The 22,979-nt window shown below is 43.0% G+C and overlaps 1 protein-coding gene across 1 annotated transcript; it reads right to left on the bottom strand.

Moving 5' to 3' along the window:
• Positions 1 to 1,474: 1,474 nt before the first annotated feature.
• On the bottom strand, positions 1,475 to 21,430 carry LOC123996706 (ETS translocation variant 1-like). The gene is given in 14 exon segments (XM_046300324.1): positions 1,475 to 3,234; positions 3,406 to 3,507; positions 6,147 to 6,316; positions 6,469 to 6,537; positions 6,635 to 6,706; positions 8,568 to 8,815; positions 9,104 to 9,240; positions 9,243 to 9,297; positions 10,229 to 10,358; positions 15,194 to 15,247; positions 19,832 to 19,879; positions 20,208 to 20,298; positions 20,746 to 20,862; positions 21,236 to 21,430. Coding segments are annotated over 13 exon segments (1,449 nt in total). The 5' UTR covers positions 20,791 to 20,862; positions 21,236 to 21,430; the 3' UTR covers positions 1,475 to 3,006.
• Between the last annotated feature and the right edge of the window lie 1,549 nt (positions 21,431 to 22,979).

The following is a 22,979-nucleotide window of genomic DNA, read 5'->3' as shown; positions in this document are numbered from 1 at the left end:
TTTTAAGGTCAACCGTGTTACATGAATTGAACTCTCATTTTAATAAGGTGAAACTATTCCTTTACAACATATTAACCCAAAGAAACATCTAACAGTCAAATCAGAAGAGCTGGTTTGACCATTTTTGGCCATTTACTGATGTTTGTGGTGGATAACTAAGCGGGTTGAGCATACCACGTTAACCCTGTTATCCATAAATAGACAGAGTAGAAATATTTTTGCAATTAAATTGCCACGTTAAAAGCTTGTTGTACACAAGCTTCCATTCCTCCTGTCAAGAGGGGATTTATGGCTGATTTAAGATGAAATCTCTAACCCTGTTATGGTCAATCTAGTTTTTTATGTATACTTAACAAAAAATGTGTTTTTCTGTTTGTAATAAAGCCCTTTGTGGGGAAAACTCATTCTGATTGGCTGCTCCCCTGTCCAGTCATGTGAAATCCATAGATTAGGGCCTAATTCATTTATTTCAGTTGACTGATTTTCCTTATATGAACTGAAGTTGTTGCATGTTGCAGTTATAATTTTGTTCAGTATAGTTGAACATGTGTCCTTTAGGACAGAATGGTAAAATGAGGTCAAGTCCTTTACCAAGTCACACTTCTCAAAGCACTGCATTGGTGGAACGACCCTGTAATCAAACATGTAATCCATCATATTAAAAGTTAGGTGTTAGTAAATGCTTCCAAAAAGCAATCAGATGGATAAAGTTAAAGGGGCCATACATTGCACTATAGGCAATCAATAAAAACATCTAGGAGTAGGACCTATAATAGGGTTTGCCTGTAACCTGACCTGACAAATTAAGGCAAGCTGTACTTTTTCATTACCTACACATCCGTTTTCATTTTTCCCCCAGTGAAACCAATTAAACAACGCTTCCTTAAATTAGTCATTGATTTTTTCTTTGCGAGTGACACTTTACACAAGGCAATAATAACTTTAAGGCAGTGTTACTTTTTCATTACTGACACTACAGCTTTTTAAGAGTAGGAATAAAAGACACCAACAATTGTCCAACATGAAAAAAAATACTGCTTTAAATTAGACATTGATTTTTCTTTGTGTGTCACTTTTGGCTAAATGCTTTGCGGTAGAGTATCCCCACCAACCTGGAAATTGACAAGTTACTTTTCTCCATTGCCCTTCTCTACACCAACCCACACATGCTTGGTTGAACTGCTCTAATTGTGTTTATGCTCGTCAGTAAATCTACTGAGTAATGTGGTTTTGAAACCTTACAGAATATTTGTGTTTAAATGCAACATGAGGTTTTGTGGTAAGATTGGCTGTGGAAATTACAACAAAAATTATATTTTCTATTTCAATAGTTGCCATAGATAGCTCACCAAGATCCCATACTTCTATTATCTTTACAAATGTTTACTTGTTAAGACTTAAATAAATCAGAAAGTATTGTATTCATGGTAAAAAATATATATAGATATTTTCATGGGTGACAATCACACATATACCAGTTTTTCAGCACTATTTTATTACAGAATTATTTGCTATTGCTAATCCCATCCCAACCTGTTAACTTTTTACAGAACTTCATCGTGGTGACTTCATTTTTTTCATTTTTGAAGAATATAAAACAAAACATGTGAATAAACAAAACAATTAAACATAGAACGCAGAATTGCAGACGCCATTATTGTTAGACTATAAAATGACGGTTACAATTAGAAGCAGCAACCAATGTGCATTTACCTGATAACACATGGGAACCCTATTTCATATATAACATGGAACTTTATAATACTATAAAATTCCAAATATTTCTGATACCTTTTTATTAAAATGCAACTCCTGTATGCAACATTTACATAAATTGTCTACAAAAAAAAAAGGAAAAAGTTAGATATCATTTAATTGAGCATGTTTTTCTCTTTGTACGGTATGCATTCATTCCTCACATTACCTTTGATTTTAAAAGGGGGAAAGCAACATTGTCTAATGGGATTTAAAAGGAACATTTGTTTTGTACATTTCCCACATTGTGGCCTTGAAATATCGGATGACTAGTGTTATGGCTGAACTGCTACACATCATTAACGTAAAAAACCATTTGCGTCATATAATGTAGGACAACTCAGAATGAAATGTTTGTTCTAAATATGTCATTCATTAAGTCGACTGCTGGTGTGATATGCATAAAAATGCAAAGACTAAATAAAGGTACAGTCTCCGCTTCATTTGTCTTTTAAATACAGGTCATTTGCATTACATATAATAAAGTATGTTTAGGGTGAATTTGATTGCATCTGACCGTTTCGTGTCGAATTCCTACAGGTCTACACAGTCAATGTAGCTTTGAAAAGGAACCCAGAACTCAGTCATATCATGATGCACTGTTGGGCAGTCAGTATTGGCAAAGGGGCACGTTTAAAACTGGCAGCAAGGCAGCATGTAGATGTCAACTAAGATTGGTATAATTACATTACTGTTTCAAGTATATAATTATGTCACTTCACCATAAAAGTATCTTAAAAGCATGTCATTACAATACATTGCATTATTCACTTAAATGAGTAAGAAAGTACACATGATGGAGATGAAAGGGCAATTGAACAAAAAGAGGACAGAGAAATAATTGAGGACGTTTCCTGTAACTGTCGAAAAGATCAGGACGATTTTTTTCCCCTTCAAGCTCTGAGGATTCACCTGCCTAGACTGCAGGAATATGTCCATATGTGACTTTTGGCCTTTGTGTCCTGTTTCATACGAATACGGCATGCTCGGGGGGGGGGGAATCCCTCCTTTAAAATCAACAAACATCTGAAACAACCCAATTACATAGCTAGCCCCCGCAGGTTCACACACTGTCAGTCAAGTCATAAAGTGCACTCTCTATCCTGCAGTACGGCTTGGAGGTCAACAAACATGTGAAGAAAAAAGGTGGAGTTTGTGAGCGAGGGTGAGTCGGGGTCCTCTGAATGACAGTCTCCCCCCCCCCTGTTCGTATAGTGACTGAAGAACGTTGCAGTTCGGCGTCTTGGGGCGTTAATAAACGTAGCCCTCGCTGTACGGGTGTGGCGGGTTGCAGTAGGGCCCCGCCTCCTGTACGTAGGCCATGTTCTCGTCAAAGTGTGACAGCGGCACTGTGTCCTCCTCGTTGATCTGCCGCTCCATGTCCGTCTTCAGCACGGGCCGCTGATTGTCAGGGAAGGCCATGGAGAACAGAGCCTCGGGGTCGCACACAAATTTGTACACGTATCTCTCCCCTGCCACCTGGGGATAAGATAAGATTAGATAAGATAAGATGAGATTAACTTTATTGTCCCCAAAGGGACATTTGTCAGAGCACATGGTTGACTATGGAGAAGAAGGTATTACAGCTAATCACACGCAGAACCATCGTCATATGTCTCTTGTCAGGGTGCAGCCTTAGGCCTCTTTTACCTTCTGCATAATGCCCTTTTCGTAGTAATAGCGTAACGATCGGCTGAGTTTGTCGTAGTTCATAGCTGGTCGATTCTTCTGGATTCCCCATCGACGTGCAACCTTTGTTTCACACATCCACGAACAGACAGACACACATAAACAAAGGGGAAATGGCCGCGGTGAAATGAATAGAACCAGAATGTCATAGAAAGATCACGTTCATTATGTTTGGTTGAGGATTAGTGGCTTCAGCCTTGTAACATATTCCTTGTGCATAATAAGAGGTAAGAACATAACATACCCCGTTACACAACTTCCCGGTAAGAATGGAATGACGTTGTCTAAATGTCAAAGCTTACTAATCCATATTTCCTAATAACAGCAATTAGAGTGGAACCAGACTCCACACCCCTTGACAGGGATGTGTTCATTAGGAACTTGTCACCCACCCAGTGGAGCAGGCAGCAGATGTTACAGCACCTGTCTACCAGACCACACAACCTCCCATCCTCCATTCTAAAGCACTACTCCCACTGTCTCTGTATACCACTCTCTCCCTGTCTCTCTCTCTCACCCAGTCTCTCTCTCTCTCTCCCAGTCTCTCTCTCTCTCTCCCTCTCCCAGTCTCTCTTTCTCTCTCCCAGTCTCCCTCTCCCTCTCCCTCTCCCAGTCTCTCTTTCCCTCTCCCAGTCTCTCTCTCCCTCTCCCAGTCTCTCTCTCCCTCTCCCAGTCTCTCTCTCCCTCTCCCAGTCTCTCTCTCCCTCTCCCAGTCTCTCTCTCCCTCTCCCAGTCTCTCTCTCCCTCTCCCAGTCCCTCTCTCCCTCTCCCTCTCAGTCTCCCTCTCCCTCTCCCTCCCCTCTCCCTCTCCCTCTCCCAGTCCCTCTCTCCCTCTCCCTCTCCCAGTCCCTCTCCCAGTCCCTCTCTCTCCCAGTCCCTCTCTCTCCCTCTCTCTCCCAGTCCCTCTCTCTCCCTCTCTCTCCCAGTCCCTTTCTCTCCCCTCTCTCTCCCAGTCCCTCTCTCTCCCCGTCCCTCTCTCTCCCCGTCCCTCTCTCTCCTCGTCCCTCTCTCTCCCCGTCCCTCTCTCTCCCTCTCTCTCCCAGTCCCTCTCTCCCTCTCCCAGTCCCTCTCTCTCCCTCTCTCTCCCAGTCCCTCTCTCCCTCTCCCCGTCCCTCTCTCTCCCTCTCTCTCCTCGTCCCTCTCTCTCCCTCTCTCCCCGTCCCTCTCTCTCCCTCTCTCCCTGTCCCTCTCTCTCCCAGTCCCTCCCTCTCTCTCCCAGTCCCTCTCTCTCCCTCTCTCTCCCAGTCCCTCTCTCTCCCTCTCTCTCCCAGTCCCTCTCTCTCCCCGTCCCTCTCTCTCCCTCTCTCTCCCCGTCCCTCTCTCTCCCCGTCCCTCTCTCTCCCTCTCCCCGTCCCCCTCTCTCTCTCCCTCTCCCAGTCCCTCTCTCTCCCTCCCTCTCCCAGTCCCTCTCTCTCCCTCTCCCAGTCCCTCTCTCTCCCTCTCCCAGTCCCTCTCTCTCCCTCTCCCAGTCCCCCTCTCCCTCTCCCAGTCCCTCTCCCAGTCCCTCTCTCCCTCTCTCTCCCAGTCCCTCTCTCTCCCTCTCTCTCCCAGTCCCTCTCTCTCCCCGTCCCTCTCTCTCCCCGTCCCTCTCCCCGCCTCTCTCCCTCTCCCCGCCTCTCTCCCTCTCCCCGCCTCTCTCCCTCTCCCCGCCTCTCTCTCTCTCTCCCCCGTCTCTCTCTCTCTCCCCCCGTCTCTCTCTCTCTCCCCCCTCTCTCTCTCTCCCCCCATCTCTCTCTCTCTCCCCCGTCTCTCTCTCCCCCGTCTCTCTCTCTCTCTCTCCCCGTCTCTCTCTCTCCCTCTCTCCCCGTCTCTCTCTCTCCCTCTCCCCCGTCTCTCTCTCTAACCCCGTCTCTCTCTCTAACCCCGTCTCTCTCTCTAACCCCATCTCTCTCCCTCTAACCCCGTCTCTCTCTCTCTAACCCCGTCTCTCTCTCTCTAACCCCGTCTCTCTCTCTCTAACCCCGTCTCGCTCTCTCTAACCCTGTCTCTCTCTGACTCTCTCTCATCCCACTCTCTCGCTCTTTCTCTCTCTTTCTCCCCCTCTCTGCCTGGACCCAACACTAAAAACATTGCTCCCCCTTTCATGTCCTCATGCTCATTCATGTGTTACACCTGCCCGGGCCAAAGCCAAAATTTACGGCCACCCAAAGCCCAAAGTTAGCGCATTTGGTCACCTGATGGTATGAATGGCCGCCCTGTTCGCTGCAGCTGGCTGGTCGCACTGAGTTGGGCCATGTGGGCAGATGCCAAGTTACACACCCCCCCAACACACAGATACACATACACACACACTCCACTAACCATTACCCAACCAACACACCGGACACTGACACTGACTGTGCCTCTCTGTCTGCGATGTGAGCGCACAAACCCAGACCTGTTCCATTTCAAAGGGCCGAACCGTCAACACCGTTTATATTTTTAGGAACAGGTTCATTGAAATATTTAGTAGGCCACTCTCCGGTTGACAGTGTGTTTGATTTGATCAGATTACATACTTTTAGCACGTGGTGAGGCAATAAAAAAAGAACGTTAGTACGGCACATTGCCTCGTTCAAAACGTTTCCTAACACATTATTCTGACCGTTTGAAGAGCAGATTTCACCTCAAACTCACTTCAATGATCAAAATAATCTGGTCACTGTTGCTCGAATGGACTAAGATACTCGATGTGGAATATGATGAGACAGGCATGCTCTCACCTCCTCAGGCTCGATGAGTTTGAACTCCATGCCCCGGCCAGTCCAGGCGATAAAGTGAGAGTTGGACGGGTCGTCCAGGAGAGCCACCAGGAACTGCCAGAGCTGCAGTGAGCCTCGGCGCTGGTAGGTTGGACCTTCACGGTACAGACCTGACTCCTGCTTTATGTCACCTAGAGGGGGGATGGAGGAAGGAGGGGGATGGAGGGACGGTTGGGATGGTGGGAGGAGGTTGTCATTTCACATGTTTCAATGGCTTAAAATGTCTTTGATTGAAATTACAAGTGAAAGCAGCAGTGTATGTGTCAACTCTTGGATGTCTCACCTTCAACCTTTTCGGGGACCACGCAGGTGTCGTCGTAGAAATGTCTCGCGACTTTATCGAACATGCAGCCTGAGAGACGAGACAGTGTTGAGAAATCGCATTAGGAAAACGGCAACTTGGACGGGATGAATAACCAACATGCATGTCTCCAAGTGTCATCCCTCACCTTCAGTCCTGCTGCTGTGAGCCAGATAGCCGTCTTGCCTCAGGTAGACAGAATGGCAGCTAGGCACTTCTGCTGGAGACAGGGGAGAATGGGTGTTAGAAGCCCTTAGGACAGTATCAGATATCTGAGAGCAGTCAGTTACTGCTCACTCACTGCCCCAGATAAAACAACATGTCTTGAGCATCACACCGCTCAGTCAACACCAAGCATACAATATGAAACTGGTACTGAACGGTGTAGTGTCTTAGTCTTGGCTAAGCTCAAGATAACCTATTAGCAGCATTGGAGTAATGTAGCATAACATGCCGGCCATGTTTTCTGCCTGTTCTGTTTCTTCAGCAGTGAAGGATGATGGCTGTGATGACTTTGTTTCACTGCCGACAACTTCACTGGTACTATTTACAACAGTATAATATTATGTATTATGTATGTCTGGCCCTCCTACCACATTACAGCTGCTGGTTACAATCAAACAGTTACAAAGTGAATGGTCAATAAAATGACTAATCCTGTTAATTTAATTCATCAAAGTAATGGGCATGTAGAGGAAATTACTGCTAATGAAATTACCAGGCTCCCCTCCCATCCTCTCCACAGACCTGGTCTAGTAACCAAGCTGCAGAATGACAGCTAATAAATTCACCAAAATGGTCAATCTGGGAAACAAAACATGCTGGAAAAGGACTCTGTTCATCCATGCCAAAATGGAAATCTGTGTCAATGTTTGCAGGGTAATGTTCATTAGACACCAAACTGGAGACAACAGACTGAAATAAACTGTCCCTTGTGGCTCAGCTGGTAGAGCATGGCGCTTGCAACACCAGGGTTGTGGGTTCCATTCCACGGGGGAACAGTATGAAAATGTATGCACTTACTACTTACTGTAAGATGCTCTGGATAAGAGAGTCTGCTGAATAACTCAAATGGAAATAGTGAGGACTACCTGGATCTAGAAACATTTGTTTTCTGTTGCAAATGTTTTCTGTTGCGCTCTCCTATGAACATGTTCCTGTTGAAAAGGGCTCATGTTACAGACAGAAGGCCAACTCAAAGGGAGCTCAGTGCTGTTGATATTGAAATCCTTCTCTGCAGTGGATGCCACATTCCACTCTGACTGGGCACACTATTACACCACTCCACAGTAATCTCTTCTTGGCTCTATCTTATGAATGAAGCCAGCAGTCCAGTGCAGGTTCATTCATTCATGCCCCGGCGTGGCCTCAGGCTTCTGGGACCCGGGGGGTTAGAACACTCCACCACCCCTTCTGCGGGGGCGGACTGTGACCAGGCACAAAGATTAGAGCACCACAGGAAATGGAGCCCGGCACAGACATCCAAACCAGAACCCCCTGCGCTAATAATGGGTTAATCCAATCAACAGGCCCATTCCTCAAATGACAACTATCTGGTCTGATTAAAAACAGGGTGGTTTGATGCTGTGGTGGGTCCAAATGCTCAAGTATTTGGTTGTATTATTGAGTGAAAAGTGTCTCCTTTGGTTGAATTCCTCATATTTCTCTAATGATGGACACTAAAATATAAATATACAGTAGGCTGCATTTTTCTATAGCTCTTACCCTAGTTATAGATTCAAAGGTTGTAAAGATGGGGAGCGGTCCGGCCGTAATAAAGAGATGTTCTGCTTTTTTTGACACTCCACAAAGCATGTCCTACGTGTGAAGTTTTTAAATGTGTGTAGTTCTGTCCTTGAGCGGTTCTTGTCTATTAACGTTCTCTATTATCTCATGTGTCATGTTCTGTGTGGACCCCAGGAAGAGGAGCCGCTGCTTTCGCAACAGCTAATGGGGATCCTAACAAAACACCAAATAAGATAATGACACAGTAAAATATGTTGTATTTAATATTGTGGTATCTCTACGACCACCCCCTCCTCCCCCCCAAAAATAAGAAGACACCCATCACGCCCACTCACCTGAGTCATAGGTGAAATCCCTGGGCTCCTGTTTGATCATCATGGAGGAGGGGTACGTGGGGGGAATGGGCGCCCCGACCATGGCAGGGTGCTCAAACAAGGGGTCGGGGTACTCCTGCTTGAAGCCTTGTGGGGGGAACAGGATGTTGGGCTCGGACATCTGTCTGTGGTACATGGGCCTTCCGTCCCGAGACATCGACGGTGGGGAGGGGAACGAGTGGCAGGGCTCCGACAGCTGACGTCGAAATCTGACAAAGGCAAAAATATTACATTTTCACACATTTTCATGATAACCGATTGAGACAGACGGACTGACATAAATACATGTTTATACCTAAAGCTTGACAATTTATACAACCCTTGTGTCTACTTAGAATGGTACATCTAGATTCTGGTAAAACTGTACTGAATGTACTAAAATGATCAAATAAACGTAAAATGTGCACTTGAAACTATGTCGATAATGTTTTGTTCGTGCCAGTTTAAAGATGATGTAGTTGTAGCCTACAGTATACAGTAGCTGTGTAGTACAGTACCTGTGGTCCATGGAGTAGGCGCTGTCCGGGAGGGGCTGGGAGGGCTGGAGGTGGGGGTACGTCCTGTCTGGTTTGGGGGTGGGGACTGTCGTGGGGGAGCCATGGTGAAGGGGGGGACACGGGGGTGCTGCCGGGGGGGCGTCGCTGGGCTGGAGGGCTTCATGCCTGTGGGGTGTTTGTGCTGCTGGTAGGCACTGAGAGACACACGGGGTGGAGGGATCAGTCTGATGTTGTTTTTACATTATATCCAAGCATGCCATTTGACAGAAGCCATTGTAGTGTGGCCTAGTATTTGAACGCAATCCTTTTTCATATCCAATCGTCTTTTATGTTATAGTTATTGTCAAAATGACACCTTTAAAAACATTTTGGACAAAATTTTGAATTTGAATTTTTACACATTTTCCTTCTTTAAGAAAATATATATTTTAGCATATATGTTTAGGGTTTCAAATACTTCTGTGTCGCCTCTTCTAGAATACTTCTTCAAGATGACCCTTGACGTACATGGTACTGTAATATCGTAAGCATATATCACAATGCCATATATCACAAGTCAAATCAATTCAAGATGTAACGTAACTAGCCGACTCTTGTGCCATGGGCATATTGGTTCATTTGAAAAAGCAGTTCATTGAATTGAATTTGCACCTTAGGTAGACAGTATAATATCCTAGATCTATTCCGAGTCAAGTGCATCCAACTTGAAACATTTAGCACAGCACCTGGCCTTTTGTTTCATAGGGAATGACTGCAATTAAGTAATACAACATTGAAAACAGGGTGGGAAGCCAGAAGTACTGTAGTTTATCAAGCAATCATAATGAAGCAGTTATTATGCATCCAACAGTGTGGAGATATATTGGACAGCCTGTGGAGATTTAAAAAAGATAGCACATAGTGTGTTTAATGTTGATTTTGAATCAAACCACATTTACCTGCAGAATCCTTGTGATACGTCTCTACAGGTCAAATAAATACTACTTCAATATCCCACGGGATATTTTCCAAACCACCAAAACCTAGGATGTTCATTTTTTGGGTGTTAAAGTCTATTTCTTTGTATGCAATCTGGCTCTGTCGGTTCCAGATAGGGGAAAGTGACTGGTGCTGTGGCTTACCTACCTGATGTTGTACAGGCACTTCTCCCCATAGTGGAGCTTGAAGGGCCGCTCCTGGCCACAGGTGGAGCCCAGCTCGGAGCAGGGGCTGTGGGGCTCCTTCTTGATCTTCAGCTGCAGTCCGTGGAATGCCACTACGACATGTATGTGTGAGAGGGGGTGGGGGGGGGGGGTGGAGAGAAGACAGGTGGAAAGGTACATTAGATTGGTGATGTTGAAACATTTATTCAGTAACTAATTCATTATTTATCAGTACTCTATATGTCCAAATGTACAATAGTCATATCACCATGGAAAGTAAACCTATTTTGAAGGCCCTTCCACCACATATAAAATCCTTACTCAACACTTGGGTAATAGGTGTACATAAAAGCATATCCAGTACTTCATCCTACTCCACTGCTATCCCTAAGGACAGGGCCGGGAATATCTATGCAGACTATTTCTAATTCTAAGTCCAGAATCCCAGTCTTCATCACTCACTTGTAACTCACTCTCTTCCTTCCTGAAATATGACAATCTCAAAGCAGGGCTAGACTCCACTAAATCCATATCACGTTTCAACTAACTGCCAATACTGTCCAGACAACACTAACAAGGCCCATTGATCTGAGCCCACTCTCTGTACCTATGCCCAGTTTCCCACAGTGGCCTGTGCATTTAAGAAGCTGTTAAGAGCCAAATCAGTCCTGATCAACGTCCCATCATCTTGAGTCATGATCAACACTAATTAAATTGGCCACGCTGATGAAAACCCAGTCAGTCAGGATCAAGTCAGTCCTGGGTACCTGGAGAGCTACCGTGTCATCGCTAATAAACACACAGGCTATGTACGTGCACGAACATGCACACAGGGTTATACCAGGAACATCCACAACTACTAAGGAGAGTATACACCCAAAGTGCTTTACTTATGCAGAGAATAGGGCACAATCATTTCCTCGTTGCAGTTGACAGGAAGAGGTTGGTCAATTTCCATGTTAAATTCCGCATCAGACACACTGCGACGTCAAAACAAAGTAGATAGCGATCATGAAGGGAAGTGAAAATCAATCAAACAAAAAAAAAGACTAAAATTGCTTGTCTTTTCACCGGTTATTTAGAGCTACAACCATGCTCAAATGTCTACTGTCACACAGCCCAGTGTATATTTGTCTTGAATGGGCCTTGTAAAACAAGTCCATTCCGAGGCTGATGACTGAGGAACTAGTTTACGGGTTGAGGTGCTGAGAGAAGCGGATGTTTTGAGTTTCTCACTGCTGAATGACAGCTTGGCCTGTGTGACAGTGTCACAGTCTCTCTGTGTGGAGGAGTCAATCTGTCAACACCCCATCTGACGCCTGGGTCCCAGGGGAATGATGCACGGGGCACGTTGTGGCAAAGCACAGGGGATGTTCACAGGTCTCGCTGGCCTCGGTGGGGCGCGACCTTTACGGGTCATCGATCGGAGGTCAAAGTGGTACTTCCTGAGGGGAGACCTTTGACGAGGTCGAACGGCGTCACAGGAGTCGCAGACACAGAGGCTGCAGGCTTATCTGGCTAATTAAAGGCTTATGGCAAGAGGGACAATAAGTAGCAGAGACTTTTTGTTTACTGTTTTGTGATGTACATGTATTTATCAATGGACATACACTGAATAAAAATATATAAACGCAGCATGTAAAGTGTTGGCCCCATGTTTCATGAGCTGAAATAAAAAAATCCCAGAAATGTTCCATATGCACAAAAAGCTTATTTCTCTCAAATTCTGTTTACATCCCTGTTAGTGACAACTTCTCCTTTACCAAGATAATCCATCCACCTGGCAGGTGTGGCATATCAAGAAGCTGATTAAACAGCACGATTATTACATAAGTACACCTTGTGCTGGAGACAATAAAAGGCCACTTTAAAATGTGTAGTTTTGTCACACAACCAAATACCTCAGATGTCTCAATTTTTGAGGGAGCATCCAATTGGCATGCTGACTGCAGGAATGTCAACCAGAGCTGTTACCAGAGAATGTAATGTTTCTTTCTCTACCGTAAGCTGCTTCCAACGTCGTTTTAGAGAATTTGGCAGTACGTCGAAACGGCCTCATAACCGCAGACCACATGTAACCACGCCAGCCCAGGACCTCCAAATCTGGCTTCTTCACCTGTGGGATCGTTTGAGGGGGCTGGGGGTGATGAGGAGTATTTATGTCTTTAATAAAGCCCTTTTGTGGGGAAAAACTCATTTTTATTCGCTGGGCCTGGCTCCTCAGTGGGTGGGCCTGGTTGCCAAGTGGGGCCTATGCCCTCCAAGGCCGACCCATGGCTGCACCCCTGCCCAGTTATGTGAAATCCATAGATTTAGGGTCTAATGAATTGATTTAAATTGACTGATTTCCTTATTTGAACTGTAACGCCAGGGTAGTGGGTTCGATTCCCGGGACCACCCATACGTAGAATGTATGCACACACGCTTTGGATAAAAGCGTCTGCTAAATGGCATATATTATATTATTTTAAAATCTTTGAAATTGTTACATGTTGCGTTTATATTTTTGTTCACTATAATTATGGTTAATGAAATTATGTTTTTGTTATACAACACAGTAAGTTAATATGCAAATGAACTGAATGAACTACAATGTTAAGAACAGCTCATGCGCTCTAAGAGAGGCACCTAAAATAGAGATGGAAATGTCACAATAGAGTTATCAGTGGGGTGCCAAATGTACACCAATCAATATGGAAGACATCACCTGTAACGAGAACAGATAAACCTTTTTAGAATGTCAGGTCCATAAATGTTAAATTGCTGTGATTATCTACAGATTGATTTATCTAAATTACTGTGTTTCATAAGAACAAGCATTTACGACAGTTAATTACATCATTTTGAATGGATTTCATTTGAATTTCTCTTATATTCTGTCAATTTCTTTGGCTGGTTTTCTGTACAAAATGAACATGCGTTATGCTTGCCCACATTATTCGCATTTCAATATTTTGATGACAAATTACTATTGTTTGTTTGGCCCTATTCCCTATTTAGAAACCAAAGCATACATTTGGTTCACAACAACATTTTGATCATTGATTTTTATAAATACAGATTTGAGTCTATTTGCCTTTTGTCTCTGACTTTAAACTTTGCAGTGCACACAATCTCTTTCACTGATTATTTTGGTTCCCTTATTTAAATCATATTTGAAATACCTCCCAACCAGCTATGCCGTTCACAGTGAATTTTCTCAATACAGCCACTATATTAAATAAATAAATATATACATGTAATTTGGGTGCCAATCATTCCAAATGACCACAAAATGCCCTTGAGGGCAACAGTTGTGTGTGTTGGGTTACAAACTGTGTATTTTGGCATTTACAGTGAAGTCTACTTTTGGCAGATATTTCTCCAGTCCATTCATAAAATAGCAACAGGGGGGGGGGGTACATTTTCACAAACTAAGTGCTTGCCATTACTGTTAATGTTAGTAGCTTATCTGCTGATTATGTGGTCTCATTTTACACCACCTACAGTACTTCTTCATACCCTGCTAAGTTATGCTAATGAGAGCATGGAAACCACTAACATTGAAGGTATTAGACAAAGAAAATGTCTCCTCCATGTGCAAAGCCTTAAGATTCAGTGTCTGGAAGTTTCCCTTTCAAATTCGATGTTAACTATGGTTGATGGACATGGAAAAATTGTCCACAAGTGAGGTGATAAAGTGAGGACATGACTGCTTCTCTATGAAGCGCAAAAAAAAATATGTCAAAAATATCAGCTTATATCAACAGTGTTCTCAAAGTCTATTGCCGCGTTTCCACCTGTTCTCAATGTACATTTCTTCATACTGGAAGACTGAATGGACTGCACATGTCATACACCTCGTTTTACCTCTATTGACCTCTAAAACAATCCCACCATCCTCTCTCACTCTCTCCTTGGTGAAACCCATATTGGAGTGATGCAGGCTGGGACGCCTGCTCGAGAGCCCAACCACGGTGCCCTCGCCCTCCCACCATCTGTTTGTGCCTCTCCAGTCTGCTCCGACATGCCAACAGGACGTTTCCTATGGTCGGCAGTCTCCTACTACAATGGACACGGTGGGCCCTGGATGGCTTTGAAGGACATGGGGACCTCAAGATTTTATGGATGTTACTGTGCAACCATTTTGGATCCTATAGCGGATATGTACCATACTGTACGTCTATGGAGCTCAGAGAAACTGGTAGGAGGTTCCTCAAAGCCAAACAGTTCCTTGAGACAAATGTAGAAATAAAAGTATTGAAATGAATAAAAAATATTCTGAGGTGAATATCTAACACGTGAGCGATAAAGGGGGTGGTAATGGTCATTACAGACACAGATTCCTGCTTTCTCACTGCTGCACAGGCCTTTTGGCTCATCTAAAAGACATGTGCTAGCACTGGATCCCACTGAGCTCCACTCACTCCACTTCTGTCTCCACGTTGGCAGACTTCCTTCATAACCCCACTGTGCCAACAACAGCCTCGTCTCCACTCACTTTAAATGCTCATTGTACTGTGCCACCAAGTGCATTATAATGTATAGTGCATTTATGTCAAGACATATTGGATTTCTTCCAGTATAACCACCACAACACATTCCGACAGTGACAGAGGATAAAATACTGGAGTTTGAGATTATTATATAATTTATATAAATAAAACACTATTTGATTATTATCGCTCATTGCAAACGACTCAAAATATTTGGATGTTTTCCTACATAAATAAACTCCAGTGCTATAATATCATAGCTACCTATTCTACCCCCTCTCTTCTGCCCGTCAGCCAACCCGCAAGACTAGCTCTCTGGAGAGCACATGTGAGAGTGAAGGTGGGGATACTGAGAGACATGGAAAAACACACACACAAGTGCAAACACACACATCCACACACACACCCACACCCACACACAGACTCACACATACATATACAAATACAATAACATTGTGGCATCATATACTCACAGTTTTCAGTCTGGAAGTCTGGGACAAACTGCTCGTCATTGTCGGGAACTTGAGCTAGAGAAAGAAGCAGAGAGGAGAGGAAAAGCAGATTTTCATGCCGCTGGACAACACCAGACTCATGATATCCAGTCTAACCATCGCAATCCTTTCCTTTGGCGAAAAGCCCCTAAAGACAACAAATCCCTTTATGGACATTTATCTATTCATGAACAAAGCAATGTAACCGCAGAATCCTCCCAATGTTTATCCAAGGTATAATGCACCGATGGATAACCAGAGTAGCTAAAAGTTCAAATAACAGTTACTAGGGAGAAAGAATGTATTGTTTTCCCCCTCTTTCTTTTGATTACACATGTCCTGAGGTTGTCTAGTCCGTTTTTTGATGATGCTGTAGCTTCAGGAGTTTGCGATCTCCACGCCGATAGCAACAACACCCATTGTTAACAGTAGCTAATTGGGTTCTTCCCCACTGCTGAATCCACCTGTACCTGGCAAGTCAGCTCTGCCCCAATCCAGAGTGTTTCACCTATCATTCACACTCCTGTGCTTTCGGCTAATGCTAAGACAATGAAGGTTCGGCACAGGGTCCAATTAGGCATGTACATATTTATATCACACATATTTGTACTTTTTAGGTCCCTGAAGTTTGACGGGTTTGGAGAATTGTGGCAAACGGCAATATTAGAAATGTAAATGTGTCATTAACACGTCTATTTTTATGCACAAGGAGGTGGGTTCTCATTATCACTGAATCAGTATCATGTCGAGGCAGGTCTGTGTCACATCATCAAGTTGTTCTGTATTTCCCCTTTCAAAAGGATCTGTTCACTTTTCAAAACGAGAGAAAACAAACAAATCCAAGAAAATTGAAAAAGAAAAACTCCTATTTTCTCACAATATAAGTTGTGTAACAACAAGTGAAAAACTATTAGGTCAAGCCTTGTGTGAGCTAATGTTCACCGTAAAACAATTGTCAATAAAGTACACTGTTCTGATACACACATGGAAAGATGAATTGTATTGTGTGGTGCAATACTGTATAGTGATAAAGATCAACAGAACAGCAACTGAAGTATAATTGTAAAACCCTGTGCACCTGCTGACTTCAACTCTTTGTGCCAGCCAAGCCCCCTCTTGTAGAGGGTGTGTGGTATGCACTGTGATTTCTGCATCAATATGGCCATTGTAAGAACGTGAACCGTTTCATACAAAGCGCCTTTTAGTGCAAAATAATGTCACACCTTGCCACTATAAATAATTACAGACCAGAACTTTCTCTCAATTCAAAATACTGGCTCCACCACAAGACCATGACTGGCAAACATTTACCCAGTGCAAGCCGGACCACTCAAAGAAAAAACGACAACGTGTCGACCACAACCGTGTACAACTTCTATCTGCCTCAAGTTCGCGAGCACTGTGTAACACACGCGCACTGCAGACATCACAAAGTCGCAAGGTTCAAAGCGAGAGGGGAAGAAGGATGGCAACGGGCCGGTCGGAAACGAAAGGAGAGCGGGACAAAGTGATGTTGCAGCCAGGAGCTGCAGCAGGATGTATGAGTCACTGGACCCAGTCTGTGAATGGGCCAGCTGATCCCTGCAACAATTCCTGGGGAGAGCACCAAAACTGGAACTCTGCCGCCATTCACAAAAAGAGAGAGAGAAAAGAAGAGAGAAAAGAAGAGATAAAAGAAAAAACAGCAAAGCCCCATACACAGGCCCTGAGCAGTAGTGGAACATCCATTGTCTTTTCCTCAACCCGTTCTTTTCATCTCAGCCCTGTTGTTGGCGCGCGAGCAAGAATTGTTTGAAACCCAACACCATCATGGTCCCTGTACCTACAAGTGCTGCGTGTCTGATGGTGTTCGGTTTCAAACAAATCTAGCTAGCGTGCCCAACAGGGCTGAGATGAAAAGAACGGGTTGAGGAAAAGCTTTACGGTCTCCTTTTAAAACGTTGAATTCAATAGGCCAGACCTTACGTCAACTATCCTTTTCACATTTGTGTCAACATTTTATTCAAAAAAATGACAGTATCCTAAAATTGTGGCAACCTCAACAAATAGATCTCAAAGTGAAATTGATACTTGAAGAACTCACAAAAAGAGAGAGAAAAAAAGCCTTGGCCAAAATGGCCAGGTTAAGAACCCTTCAACCTCTCAGTTTGTGATGTCAGAAATTCAGAAATTCTGTCTCCCATAATTCCTCCTCTTATTTCCAATTACCTGAATGAATAAATCTTTGAAATAGGTAGCTAGGTATTCCTTTTTATCTTAATGGACAGGAAGTAATTTATTAAATCTACTTCAATCTTGAAACGTATATCACATTGATCCATGACATGCAGAACTGTACTCCTTACAGTAATATCTATATCAGGAACCAAGGCCTTTTTCCCCACTTAAATACTAAAATATTAAAACGACATCTTACTCTTTTACAAGCCCTGCGGTATATACTTCATAATCTAACTGGCAGAGAGTAGCTGGTAAAGTATTCCAATATCTATTTCAAAGCATACTTTTCATTTTTAAAACCCCTAAATTACACTGCAAGCATTTTTAAATGTATTAAAGAATAGATGAATCTCATCAATGATTAAGTTGCCTATCCACCTGTGCAAAGCAGGGAGAAATATGTTTCTACCTCCGTGGAAAATGTAATAAGATAACCGAGAAGAAAAAAAGACCAGAAAAACATTACAGTTGATTGAGTATAATAAAAATGTATATTATTGGTTAACGATCTGCTGTATACTTTAGACCTTAACATTACGACTAGAATCATCTGCCAGTAGAGACTAAGGCCTACTGCATAAAGGAACAGGTTGTGTTGTTCAATACTAATGTAACAGTAGAGCTGAAGAATTTACCAGAAGTATACATTTTTTTCTATTTCAATTTGAAATATCTGGTCTGAATAGGAAACATCAACAGTTCAATCTGTCATCAAACGTCGATTCTCCCTCAAAGCTTGAGAGACCAAAGGGCAAAAGTCCTGACACTGACATAGATTGAACCACAAAAGAGTGATGGCATTATTTATACCAAATGTAGCCTAATTCTAATCCAAACAATATTTCCATGAAATAGTTAGCTGACACAAGATGTTGGCATGTTTTTGTCTTCCATAATGCAGTCCACATAAATCAATGATGTGTAGTGCATATAAGGAGAAAAATAAATATGCAGTGCATTGAGAAGGATGCCCCACATACAGAGATCAACGCTGTTATACTATGTGTAGAAAGGGAACTCATGGTACATTTACAATACGAGTTAAGTTGATGGGACCAAATTATGCAGCACACAATGTCGTGGGCTTGTTTTGGTCCCTAAGCAAGAGGCAAGTACAAACTCCACGCATGCATACATGCATATCGACAAGGGAAATGATAATGATTCAAAAGTCATGTAGATGACTTTTATAGAAGCCACAAAGAACTCGCACGTTGAATCCACAACCTACTTCATATTTACACCACTATTTACTCAGAGTCTGAACCTTTGTGATTTCATGTTTTAAAACCCAATGCCAATAACATAGATTGGACATACTGCATATTTTAATTTACAGGTCACTCTAAAGGTAATCAAAGCAATAGTAACATCCAAAATGTACCAACAAAAGTTAAAGAATAAAAGGCCAAGTTTTTCTATTAACGCAGACTGCAGCTTATTGGCAATCAATTGTAAGGACTAAACATTGCAAACTTTTCTTTGCATGGGACATGCAAAGAAAAGCATTTTCAATATGTAAATGATATTCAAGAGAAGATCAAATGTAGATACAAGCAGCAGACTAACACGTTTACAAACTAAGACATGCACAAACACAGGCATCTCACGAAAATGGTACAGGCACAATGTGATCAATATTCTTTACTGACCAAAAATTCTGTGCTGCAAACAGGGTGGAAAGAAGACACCCGCGCTTAAATCCTGAAGCATCACGTCTGAGTTATACCACACAGAGCAAGTCTTGCCATTAGAGAAAAAAGTATTAAATAAACAAAACAAAAAAATGAACCCTCAACCAAAACAAATCTCAGTTGCTGATCACAGACCAACTGATTTTTCTAAGTCAAAAGTAAATCCGTTCTTTTTCTTCCAAAGAGAAAAATAAAGAAACGGAAAAGACAACTGATACTACAGCTATGGAAGATGATCTTTAGAGAGATGCGCCGAGAGGAAAAGAAAGGGATTGAGTGAGGGAGTGTGAGAGATAGATAGAGAGAGAGAGAGAGAGAGAGTGAGTGAGAGTGAGATGGTAGACGACCGGTGGAGTTGGTGCCGGTGGTGGCGACTCGTGTGCGTTAGCTCTTGCCAAAAGCAGAAGAGACAGTGAGCAGCGGACAGCTTTCTCCTGGTAATTTGTGATGACACAGAGTAGAGCCTCCTCAGTCTCCCTCAAGACCACGCTCATCACAGTCTCTCATGTATGCATGACACACAAGGTGCCTCTTCCACAGAAGCTTTAATTGGACTGCACGTTAGTAGGAATGGAACTTGGGGCCGATTTTTTTGGGGTCTACATCTCTACCTTTCCCTTTCCTTCTCTCCAATTCTCTTACTCTGTCTTTTAAACTAAGTGAGCTTGTTGAGCTTCGACACTACAGTAAACGGGTAAACACTTACCTTCCGCCAGCCAGGTCTCTTGCAGTTGACTGAGGTCCTGGAAGAGTTCTAGGAGAATAAAACAATGGAGGACAATCATGGAGGGGAAGAAAAAACAGGACTAAAAAGCTTCAGAAACAATTCCCTCCACTATGACAGGCTGATAGGCTTAGAATGCCATTGGAGGCTTGGCTGGATGATTCAGAGGCACGTGTGTAACTAATAACAACTCAGTTTGGGTCTGTAGCCACTGATAGACGCTACTCGCAATCTTCACAGGTGAAAGTGTTGTAATTGAGATTTTACTTAAGAGTGCAGGTGGCCACAAACCAATTGAATTTTGCTAAATGTTAAGAAGCCGTGAAATTAACATTTTCGTCCCCTCTGCTCTACCTACCTTCAGTGTCCAGGGCCAGGTCAGAGTTAATGAATTTTATTTTTCTGTCATTTGCTGGTCTCTCGCTGTAAGACGTCTTCCCTTGTGGCCTCTAAAAGGGAGGAAAGAAATCAATGTTTCCCACTGGAGTGATTCTGTTGTGTACTAGCACACTTACACAGATGACAGCTGAGAGGGCAATAGATGTCCATCAATCACACAGCTCACACACTTTTAAACTTGACCCTGTCCCTTTTCTTTACCTAGTACTACAGAGGAAATGCAACACTTTAGTGATTACTAGCAATAACGTTATTACAATATTCCTTAGAATATATAACATCATGTATTACACAGTAATAGTTCAAATATTATGCTATCCTTACATACATCTGTACATGGAGGTGGCTGAGGACCAACTGAGTGACCAGCTTGCAGGTTTTACAACAACTTAATAACACAATAATGAATAACAATGTCATGATATATAAGTGCTGTTTAATTTGTTATTTGGTCTTGGATTATACGTTAAAAAAAAAAAAACTTGTCTCTCACTCACATTGGATTTAATATAAGGCACTTGTTGGTCTTGAATCCCATCCATTCTGCAACGCTAATGCTCTACTTTAATTGATAAGCAATTAGCCAGAAATGTCCGCAGATGTGCCGTCCGACCCTATATCAAGATGGATTGGGGGAAGAATAAAATGAATGGACCGTCTAAACCTACCGAGGTAGTCGACCTGAAATAGTTTCATTCATAAAGGTACAAACACCTCCGCAGTAAACTTGCAGTACGATTATCCCACTACAAACGTAAATAATTGATATATTAGCTGCATAGCTCACAATGAGTTGTGTTTACTCACCTTTGTAAAGAGGTAGGCTATGCATAAGGTTGTTGACAAACGGTCCACTTCTAGCTATAGGCTGTGCCAAGGTTGGCGATACATTTTGAGAACAACCACCTAACGTGACCAAAAGCTCTATATAATATTCCAAGGGAAAGGTAAACACGAAATAGAAAATAAAAGAACAGGGACACTCACCTAATTAACATGCGCCGCATTCATTCACGGGTTTCTGCCTATATTTAGTAAGAAACAGAAGTCAGCGACGTGAAGCCCGCTGCTGAATCTGCCGGCTGAAGCTTGCGCACACTCTGCTCTAGTGTTGCTTTCGCGCGGCTTGGCTTCGCCTCCTGGGGCCTCCGGTGGAAAAAGAAGGCTCTCCGTTTCCTATTGGTTGTCAATGTCTTTCACTGGATCCGATTTCCACCCTTCAATCAGGCACAGTTTTAATCATGTGTGTTTAACTTCTAAAGAGAACAACTTGTGAAGAACAGTGTCACAACTGTGCGCATGTCTCTGTGTGTGTGTGTGTGTTTGCGTGTGCATGTCATGTTGGTTTAAACTTTTATCACTTTGCACAATATTTCTCAAAAATTGGGCTCTTAAAAATACACTTATTATACTTTTACTTTATGCTACATTTGAAAGAAGGAAATCGCTTACCTGTGTACAGAACCTGTTTTGTTTGAGAGCACGTTTCTCAGAGCACGTTCTTGATCAAACACACACACACACACAGTCACATACACTACAGTCGCATACACACACGGTCACATACACATACACACGGTCACATACACACACGGTCACATACACATACACACACGGTCATATACACACACGGTCACATACACACACGGTCACATACACATACACACACGGTCATATACACACACGGTCACATACACACATGGTCACAGTCACATACACACCTTATGTTCTTCTATTTTCCCTAACTCTAAACCTAAACCTTACTCCTAACTCTAAACCTAAACCCTTACCCCAAACTTAAAATAGCCTTTGTCCTCATTTGGACATGGGAAATGACCCCACAATGATTTTTTTACTATCCTTGTGATTTTAGGTCCCCACAATGATAGAATAACCGACACCCACACCCTAAATCTAAGTCTAACCTTAACCCTAAACCCCCTAGAAATAGCATTTGACCTTTTGGGGACTAACAAAATGTCCCCAGTTGGTCAAATTTCTGTCCCCACAAGTATAGTTAAACATCCACGCACACACACACAATCGCTCACACAAACACATGCTCCCTCTGTCCTTTCTCATTCAGAGGCAACACACACGGACGTGAGCACACACACTTTGTGACCATGGAAACAGCGTTTTGAAGTGGTTCCAGAGGGACTTGCTAAAGCTGCAGCTCTCCCCTAATGTAAGGGATACATTGTTGTGTGCCTCAGACCTGCAGAAGGCACTGACCTGTAAGCAAATCACAGGTCACCGGGCAACTGAGGACAGGTTTGCATCACAAACAATGGGACACTAACACACAGTGAGAGCAGTCTGGGGCTTTACAAAAGAAAGATATCACTAACACTCACACCTGACCCCCCTTACGAGCTCTGGCTTTGCTGAAAGCTACTTTATTGAGGAAACGTACTTACTATGACATGTGGTTGTCCTACCTAGCTATACATGCACTATACATGAACGTGGTACCTTCAGGATGCACTAACTCTAAGTTGCTCTGAATAAGCCGTCTGCTAACTGACTCAAATGTAAATATGAAAATCAAATGATTTCGGGGAAAATTCTAAACAGTTATTCCTAATATTATATAAACTCCCCCTTTTTCCTCCAAACATAATGACGGTCATTATGGCCAAACAGTTCTATTTTTGAATCATCAGACCAGACGACATTTCTCCAAAAAGTACCATCTTTGTCCCCATGTGCAGTTGCAAACCATAGTCTG

The sequence above is a fragment of the Oncorhynchus gorbuscha genome, linkage group LG15 (genome assembly GCF_021184085.1).
Source record: "Oncorhynchus gorbuscha isolate QuinsamMale2020 ecotype Even-year linkage group LG15, OgorEven_v1.0, whole genome shotgun sequence".
Lineage (NCBI taxonomy): Eukaryota > Metazoa > Chordata > Actinopteri > Salmoniformes > Salmonidae > Oncorhynchus > Oncorhynchus gorbuscha.
Note: the sequence above shows the minus strand (reverse complement) of the source record. Positions and strands in the feature narration are given on the sequence as shown.